At 55.7% G+C, this 9915-nt stretch overlaps 1 protein-coding gene across 1 annotated transcript; it reads right to left on the minus strand.

The window, feature by feature from the left end:
- Positions 1–8504: 8504 nt before the first annotated feature.
- LOC142354991 (uncharacterized) lies at positions 8505–9797 on the minus strand (the record flags this gene model as incomplete). Its single annotated transcript, XM_075407306.1, has 2 exons — positions 8505–9064; positions 9556–9797. Coding segments are annotated over 2 exons (416 nt in total), but the record flags the coding sequence as incomplete, so codon positions are not given.
- Between the last annotated feature and the right edge of the window lie 118 nt (positions 9798–9915).

Consider the following 9915-nt stretch of genomic DNA (forward strand, 5'->3'; position numbering starts at 1 on the left):
CGTGCTTTGGGGATCATCAGGAGCTGGCAAGCCCTGGATTGCCATGGCGGCCACTGGGGCTGTGAGGTTCCTCACAACCTGTGCGCACTTCCAGCTGACGGAAGTGGCATCAGGCGGCTGGGCGTTGCTGATTTCCCACAGCCTCAAGGAGCGGTCCGCTGCGCAGGAAACCACTCGGGCCAGGGTGCCCCCCTCCGCACTGACGGCCCATCCAGCAAAGGCCACCGCAGTAACTCTATTGGAATGGCCTGCGTGGCGCGGCAGGGAGAAGGAACGAAGGGCACTGAGATGGTTGCCTCAGTTGGCGGGCAGGGAGGCTGCGGCAGGAGAGAAAACTCGGTCATAGCAGAGCCCTGGCGCAATGTAAGGCTCCAACATGCAATCAACGGAGGAGGAGAGGTGTACCGGTGAGGATGCACAGAATGCGGTGCTGTTTGGGGTTAAGAACGACCACCAAGTTGTGCGCAGCATACACCAGCAGGCCCCCGTCATTGCTGCGGTCAGCCAGGCAGGAGATGTACCTGGAGACATGCCAACGGACACAAAACGTGGGAGAATGTGAGAGCAGTGGCTGCGAACAGAACTGCGGGAAGAAGGTGGGAGCCAGTGACGAACACTGAGCTAGAGGGTGAGGCGGCGCAGGAGGGGACCGGGGAAGGGGGAGGCTGGGGGGAGGGAGGGGGGAGCAGATGGGAATCATGACAGAATGGCATTGCTGTGAAAGAGATCATGTAAGGCACGGTGCTGTGCCTCGCGGCCATGCATGCGTCCGCCGCAAGAGGCGTCTACACAACCACGCATGCCCTTCCAGCCCTAGGCATGTGAAGTACCAGTTTGGGGATGGGGGTAGAACAACACTGCGGGAGGGCCCGTTCGTGTCCATGGCGCCATTGCAGTGTTGAACGGCCATGACAACCCTTGCAACCACTGCGTGAGAAGGGAAGCTGATGTGAAAGGAACGGGGTGCAGAGAGCAGCTCCGTGGCAGGATCCGGATGGTATCGAGATATCTAAACGGTCCCGCTGCCTGTGCTCCTCAGACCCAGGGGCTTGGGTACTGGCAGCGGCGGATGTAGCGTCTCCCAAGTCGCGGCGGCGGGGGGTTGTTGAAACTGTTTCCAGCCCGTTGCGATCCCAAGTACCTGATCGGTGTCAGACGACCCCCGACAATTTACGAAAATTTTTAAAATGGTTGTGAAAGGCCGGCGTGGTCGGTGTGAGAGTCCTAGGTACCTACTGTAGGCAGGAGGCAGGGTAGGGTAGCCTACAGTACCTACGATTACCATACTTTTCGACCCACCTTCTCCCGCGGGTGAAAAAAAAAACGAGCACTCTACTCTGTGTGTTTTGGTTTTTTCACGCCGGCCAGGGGAAGAACGTGAAAACCGTCCCCGTCCGTGCATGTAGGATCAGACATCAGTGCATGCATGCGCCAGGGCCCAGGAATCAGGATCGAGATGTGGCTAGGTACTCGTACCCTACGAGTATGTATCAGCTATAATATAGCGATATATAATATGCACCCGGCCGGAGCCCGGAGGTGATCAGTACAGTACGAGTACGTGTAACTTGTAAGTGATATAGGTTGATTACAAACCCGGGAGTACGTGTAACTTGTAAGTAAGTAAGCGCTATATATATGTATAGATAGGATCGAGAGGTCGAGCCAGGAGGAGCGATCCTGGTCGAGCCCAGTCGAGCCCCACTGGTCGAGCCGGACAGCCGGCCGGCGCTAGACACGACGTACTGATCCGGCCTGGATGTACAGGTAGGTACTCTAGAGGTAGGTACCCTACGCGGCTATTTCAATTCAAACGTTTTAGGGCGAGGAGCTGGGCTGGGCTCTGGAGTCTGAAGTCGATTCAGAGTACATGAATGTGAAAAAACCTATGTACCAGTACCCTACCCACCTAAGTGCCTACTGTACCAGTCAGTGCACTGATACCTGCCTCGAGCAGGCTGGGGTAATAAAGGTACCTACTATACGAGTAGACAACATGATTTGACAGAATGTGACAGAATGTGACACGCGTGTCAAAGCTGTACATAGTACACCCAACTGGAGGGGATCCCTCTGGATGATCGCGGCTACGCGCATTCGATGGGCCGGCAGTACCTACCCGGCCTGCCCTACCCTTGGTGTGTAACTGCTATCGTTTCACCCTGCCGACCTACCCTACCTACCGTACCTACCTACGGGCTACGTCTGCAATTTTAATTAAACATTCTGTACGACTATAGGGCGGTAGGGTAGACGGTAGTTCGCGGTTCGCTGCTTTTGTACACCGCGTACGTATAGTACGTGGTTGTTTACTGTAACACATCGACCATCGTCATTCGTCCATCGTCCAAGCTGCCTCATCCGGTGCCTATCTAGCTGATATTATCTACGCACAGACCTAGGGTACAATAGAGGTACCTGATGCGCGCCTGCACCTATGATAGAGCGTTTACAATTTTAAATTTTTACATATCATGAATGAGAGCACCACGTACGCCTCTACCTACCGTACCACCAACCTTGCTTACAAGCTTGGAGCTCCGCATGTGAAAGCAAGTGGTCGGGTTTCATCAGCCCTGATCGCTGCTACCCAACTGGCCGCACAGGAGCCGAGATCGATCAGGTAAGCATGAAAATCACATCTTGGTTATCTTGAAAGTTGCTGGGGAGAAAGATCAGGAAGCGGGTCGTCAACTCCTCGCAGGCGTGGGACGGCAGAAAGCTTGTCACTGGTTTCACGGAGGGGCACCCGTGTTGCTACGTACAGTAGTACCGTCGCTACCAACGAGTCTGAAATTAGTGTCGGTCGGCCGCCATGTGCAGAGTGTTATCGCCGCCGAACTCGTCGATTGGAATGGTAATTGGGGGCAGACCCGAGGATTCTAAGCTGAAACTAACAATTTCATCTCATGCTCTGGTCAATCGCAGGCCGGGCACATTCCTGGCCGCCGTCCGTGCATGCCGGCATGCGCAGCTGATCCGTGTGTCGCACGCTTGACGCATCAGGCCGCACACACACCAGCAAGCTAGCGAAAGCTGCACTGTATCGTCGGTGGGTGGTAAAGGCGGGCCACAGCAATTGTTACTAATTGAAGTACATTTGTATATTCACTGGCATCGCTGAGTGTCGCCTATCGAGGGCAAGATGGGTCGTCAGGGCGACACCGAGCATATGAGGACCTTCCCGGGTATGTACAACACGCAGTACAATGACGCCTTTGACGCCTATGCCGAGGTATCCCCCTTTGCCACTAGCCACGGCTCGTTCTTAGAGCCGTCCGTATTGATGTGACCCCCTTCCCTACCCCGTTCCTAATCACCCCCCTTCCCCCCCTTCTCCCCCCGCCCGCCCATACACACAAGGAAACCCCTGTGCACACGTAGTTGCCAGGCAGGAAAACTCTGTTCCACACCCCCAACCCTTGGGCATTTATCCCGTACATCTGCAATATGTGCGAGCTGAAAACTCTTTGGGGAGACTGAGGTTGATGGATCTTTGATGTGTTCCAAGACGTGCCTGTGCAAGCGTGAATGACAACTTTGTGGGTTGTGCGAGAATTTGCAGGAAAAGACCAATTACCAGACCCTGGATCCAGCTCGCAACAGGTAATGGGGGCCCCCGCAGCAGTAACCTGGCTCCAAGCAGACAGTTGCTGTTGCATTCCTGATTATTTCTTCTTCAGTCATTTGCTTTCTGGCTGTATATATCGCTTCTTATCCCTGACCCCTGCCTTGATTGTCTTCAGGGTTGGATATATCCCTGGCACCTCACAGACAAAGCCGAAGGACACCCGAGTTGGTGGCCGCCCAGCTGATGAAGTGATGTCGCAGTTCCTCACCAAAACCAGGGCATCTGCAAAGGGAAAGCCGCAACATCACCAGCTGCCGGTTTGGAACAAACAGGAGTCGCGCTGGGATACAGGGATCCCACACAAGTATGACTTCATCATGGTGAGATGCATTGCATACCAACTGGCATTTGCACATGCCATTACGATCCACGACGCAGAGCTGCTCCAGAAATTTTGTGCTGCTCACACAAGCTCACATCTGTTTTCAGGACGCGTTCGGTGCCTGCTTTGTAACATCCACCGCGGGAGCTTTCGAGTTGTGGTGCGTGAACTGACAAGCCCTGTTGATTCATGCAGAGCACATTCGGCTCGCAGATCGTGATGGAGCATCCTGATGCACCGGCGGAGCGATTCTCAAAGACATCCGAAAAGATTGGAGGTCAGGCACATGGCAACTCACGCTGTCACGGCATGCATTTTGATCTCTCAGGCGTGGAATCCGTCTTAATGTCGTGTAGGGTATCGTTATTGCGTCCGCCCCAGTCCTGGACCACTGCACGATCCCTGGCACTGCCTTCTTCGCCCTCTGGCCTTCCTGTATTGTCCTTCCATGGACGCTCCCCACTTGGCAACACACACACACACACACACACACACACACAACTCGAACCAGTCTAGGGTCAATGCATCTCGCTGGAACGCCTCATCAAATCCTCCCGCCATCAGATGCTCTGTCCGAGCACATCTGGACTGTCTGGATGCCAGTAGGTGAGTGCAGCCGCTCGCAAGTGACATCAGAAGTGACGATTTGTGGTACACATGCCATGTGCAGAGACATATGTGAAGAGCAAGTTCGACTCAAACTCCGCGGACGGCCTCACGAAGAATGTCAGCATGACATGTCTTGGAGACTGGGCCATGGATGTTCCTGACAGGTGAGATATAGCAATTGGGCTGATGTGTGTGGATTTAGTGGACGCTGGTTGCATCAACAGCACTCGGCCGTGGATGGCTGCAAGGGGAACCACTGGCGTGTTCGAGGAGAGGAGCCTAACAGACTTCTACTGCTGTTGTTTCACGGCCGAGCACAGGCCAACATCCTCAGCTGTAGCTGCAGCAAAGCCCTTCATCCCTGCGAACGTGCAGAGGCCACAAACCTCAGGCAACATTGGGGAGTTTGCGGTGAAGTCTATGCGCTCCCAAACGATGGACCGCACATTGCTGACCAAGTCATTGAAAGACGATGAGAGGTCTGCGCCACTTCAACTGTCCCCTCTGATCTTCTGTTTGCTCTGGCATCCTCATCCACCAGTACCCACCACACCGGCTGCCTCAAGTTGGCAGCGCCTGACATCGGCTCCGCTTTCTGTGTTGTACAGAAATGTCAAGTACGGCCCCAGCACATGGGGGGGCATCGACATTGATAAAATGGTGGACCCGGGTGCAACGGCAAATACAAGGACTAGGTTTTGCAGGGGAGCGGACAGGTGAAGCCCTGTATTTCATCATGGCTCTGGCCCTGTTCGGGCTTCACCACTGCCAGCATATGGCCGGCCCTGGACAGTTCTCTCATCAGCTCCCAAAACACTCGGGAGACGAACTGAGACGACGGACTGTGGCACATAGGGTCGGGGTCGACGTGATGAAGCGTCCCGAGAAGTTCAGCCGGTACAAGACAATAGCTTGGGAGCAGCACAAGGTGTGGGGCCCAGCGGTGTGCCAACAGTGTGTTCTTGGCAGAGACTGGGCAGTGGGCATCATCAGCAGTTTGGGCAATGTCTTTGTTGGCAGCGACGAGCCATTCGCATCTGTTTGTGCTCATTTTCTCGATTGCACTTCTGGACTTCCTTTTCTGGACTCCTGCACTTTCTGGACTCCCCTACCGTCTCCGCCCCTCCATCATCCCAACTCTCCGGAAGTGGAACCATTTAACTAAGCTGCGAGGATGGCCTGCAAATTGCAATCCCTTCAAAAAGCTAGCAACGCTGTATTAGCGTTTCTCCACTGCTGGTCTTTGAACTCTGCCTGCCGATGAAGAATTCATCAATGCCTCTCTTGTTTCTGCCGGCCTGGTGTCCAGCCACAAGAGGCCACACTACCACATGCTGACCCGCGATGATAAGGCTGACGGCACCCTGACCTTGCGTGCAATCGCTGGTGCCCTGCAGAATGTTCGGAAGATACTGCGGGACCAATCATCCACAAAGCCTGGAGATCCATTCAGGCCGATCCATGTGATTGGTGACCATACAAAGGTGCACACAGAAGCTGGCAATTTGGGGCTGAGGTGGTGCACGGGGCCGGCGCACACTGTGGGCGGCCACGGGGCCCTTGGGGGGTGGGGGCAGGGGGGGGGGGGGGGGGGGGGCGTGGAGGATATGGCTGTTGCCCAGGCTGTCTCTCCCCATGATTATGTCCTGTCATGAATCAACAGGTGTCTGGTGATGCTCCAGCATGGTTTGCGGTTCCAGAGGTGTCTGTCATTAAAAGAACCACGGTGAGTGCTCGAGAGTTAGCTCTAGCAAGAGGTGGAAAACCCCAATGCCATTCCCTTCCCACCCCTTTCCCTTCCCGGCCTATCCACCCCTTCCCCTTCCCTATCCAGTATCCACCTCTTCCCTTCCACCCCACCCCTCCCTTCGCTTCCCTTCTCTTGCCCCTACCACCCCCACCTAACTGAGGGCAACGATTACCTCGAGTTGTCCCCGCATATAAAACACCTGGTGACAGAGAGATGGGGGATCAGGCGACAGCGCAGTGATGACATTTGTCCAATGCATGGCTGCCGGGCAAGTAGTTCCAATGGTTGAAATTCACCGATAATTGAGTAAACCTACCTGCTTGCGTTCTTGGGCAGCCTCAAGACAAGATGCTCAGCCAATGGGGAGCCACAGAGGACCCTCAGATCTGGCTCACAAGTGCAGAAATCGGAGAGATGGTGCGCTTGGCGGCTGTGTCTCCTGCATGCCCGCACGGTTTGCATTGCTCATGACAAAACCCAACCACACGGTTCAGGTGCTGAGCTCACGTACTTGGGCAGCAGTTACCCAGCACAGCCTGCCCTCAGTTTTTGTAGCAGTGAGTTTATCCCTGTGATCAACTCTGCACCAACACCTGTACCCGCACTCTCCTGTGGCACTGTGGCGCGCGCACCGTCCATATGGCATGGGCGGGCCATGGTCGTTTGTGCCTATGCGCTCCCTCACATCCCACCCCGCTGACTTTGTGCTTCTCAGGCACGGCGGTCCCGCACAGCCGAGAGCCTGCACAAAGATGCCGTCCGCAGGAAGCACATTTATAATGAAGATTACCACGAGACTCGCCGGTCCACCGTCATGACGCCCATCACAAATTCACGTCAAAAGGTCAGGAATTGTACCATTTGCTCACTACTCAGGGGGGCAGAAGGAGGGGACGGTAACAACTGGCGACAGCATGCGTGTGCTGTGAGGGCCGAGGGCACACGGGGATCTCGCGTTCTCGACTTGCTGCTTGATCAAATTTCCCGAGATTTCCTGTCTACCAGAGCCAGAGTCTCGCTGCCCAGTACGTTTGAATTAGATGTCGTGCTGCCCTCAGTAAGCAGCTGAGATTCGGCACTCTGTATGTAGTGTTTTGCACGGTTGGCACCGCACTTTCTCCTCGGGCAGGGCTTGAGGTCATGCAAGCAATCCGGCTTCTTGGCACCGGTCCCAGGGGTGGTCGCCTTCATCCGTGCTGTGTTGGTGCAAACTGTGCAGGCGGCCAAGGAGCACACTCGCAAGAAGGACAGACCTCAAAACAACCGGCACCGGGCCTACTCGCACCAACTTGGAGAAGAGCGGTCCATGACAAGGGTGAGCGGGACACCCACGGGACGGTACAACTCTGGCCGCGACATGTGCTTTGGACCAACGCGTATGGGTGTGTGAAGAACAGCCTCCGCCGTGTCCCGGCTGTCCCTTAACCAACCGATAACGACGCAGCGAGTAGGGCCTGTGATCTTCCGCAGCCCTGGCCTACAAGCCCTCGTCACCGGAGAACCTCGAATCTAGGGATCTCTGTGCTATACCTTAAATGCTGCCGCTGGGATGCTGTAGCGGTCTGGCACCTTCTGCCGGACAAACATAACAGGGGCCGAAGGCAGTCACATAAAACTTCACAGATCTGTAAGTATTGACGTGACCTTTGGGACACTGGCCAGGTCATGACTGCATCTTTGTTCATCCGCAAGTGCCCCAGAGGACCGCACGACTGCCTGCTCACTGGCAACGCTGCGATACCCAGCCGCAGTCTTCCGTGGTCACGGATGAAGGCTGTCAGGACGGAACCTGCGGCGCGGTTGGGTTGGACCGACGTACGCCAGTATTATTGTCACCATCATTACAGACAATCTCGACTTTATCCCTTTCCCGGCAAACTAAAATAGACACACGTGGCGGCCTTGCAGCCTGAGGCCCTACAGTGAGCATCTCACACGCAGGTGAACTCACAAAGGCATGCCCACATAGAGCACAGTGCTACAGCCATACATATTGCTTTGCCAGGCCATGGACGGGCGCTGTAGCACCCCAGGCATGGGTGGGCGGGGGGTTGGCTCACTGGCCGGGAGGGATGAATACACAATACATACAAGTACAACAGTTCAGTCATAAGTGGAAGACGGGCATAAAGGAGGACGTTCTGATGAGGAAGGAGTGGAAAAGGGAAGGGGGGGGGGGGGGGGGGGGTTGGACGAGGGAATTTGCAGGATGGCCTTTCATGGAGGCTGGCAGCCTGCAGCTGCCACCTGACTTGGGATGTATGCCTCGTCCTGACCTCCCCCACTGCGGCTTGAAATGACTAACACCGCCATCAATCTCGAGTACGGTAGAATATACGTGGGAACCACTGCTGCTGCTGTCGCTACCCTACACTGCAATGTGTACAGGCCTCTCGTCTCCGAGAAGCGGCAGGCTACTCTGCCAGCAAATGCCACAGGCACTTTGAGGACCAAAATCACTCCTTGCCAGCATCGGCAGGCAGGGAAGAAGACGAAGAAGATGGGGGACTGATAAACGGCTGCTGTGGCACAATTCTGCCTCACGCAGGCCCTGTGGCGCCACTGTGGCTGTTGTTGATCAGTCCAGGAACTCAACGAGGCGCATGAGTGCGCTGCTCGACACAGACTTGAGGGGACCTCTCCGCCCACTGCCTGTCCGTGCGATCTGTCGCTTTGCAGGGCTCTGCTCCTGGAAGCATACCAGCACCACGCTGATGTTGTCTGTTGAGTGCCGCTTCACAGCTTCAGCCACCTGAAGAGGTACGGCAGCAGAGAAGGTCAAGGCCACAGAAAGCCAGAGAGCTGTGCAGTGCATCCCCTCATCGGGGTCTCGGAGAGGTGGGAGGTGGTACTAGTACTGGTGCCCTCCACAGCCTCTCTTCTGATTGTGACCCATCTGACAAAAGTTGGAAGAAATGCACGTAGGTCTACAACACAGTTAACCCCCTTGCTCTCGCCACAAACCCACACCCACACATACACGCCTGCCTGCCGGAGTTGACGGATATCGCTGATTTTTACAATCCAACTCCTCTTTTTCATCCCTCCGACTTCGAACCCCCCCCCCCCCCCCCGCCGCCTGTCTGTACCAAGGCTGTGGTGCAGATCAAAACGGTCACTGTGGAGAGATGCATTCCATGACACAGAATATGGAAAAAAAAATCAAACAACCGACACGAGCTGACATGAGAGGCGAGGAAAGGGGCGGGGGGGGGGGGGGGGGGGGGCAGCGCCGGCTCGTACCAGTTCCTCCGCACACTTCTGCGGGTCATTGTGCACCTGCAGCCGCAGGCGGGCCAGCTCAACGGCTCGCTGGTTGTCAAACACGCCCCAAAATCCATCGCATGCGAGCAGCAGGAACTCGTCGTCCTTTCCCAGCTGGTGCTCTGTGATCTCAGGCTCAGCAGTGAGGACGCCGCTGCCATCGCGTGACTTGAGCTGATCGACCTGGCCGTTGTCGTGGTACCACTCCAGTGTCCAGTCACCTGTAGGGACCAGCAGCAAAGCACTCAGAGGACAGAATACAGGCGGAGGAGAGGGGGCAGGGACAGGGACGAGAGAGAGAGAGAGAGAGAGAGAGGGAGAGACGGAGGGAGAGAGGCA

This window comes from Convolutriloba macropyga, unplaced genomic scaffold (assembly GCF_964194025.1).
Source record: "Convolutriloba macropyga unplaced genomic scaffold, txConMacr16.3 SCAFFOLD_6625, whole genome shotgun sequence".
Taxonomy (NCBI): Eukaryota; Metazoa; Xenacoelomorpha; order Acoela; family Convolutidae; genus Convolutriloba; species Convolutriloba macropyga.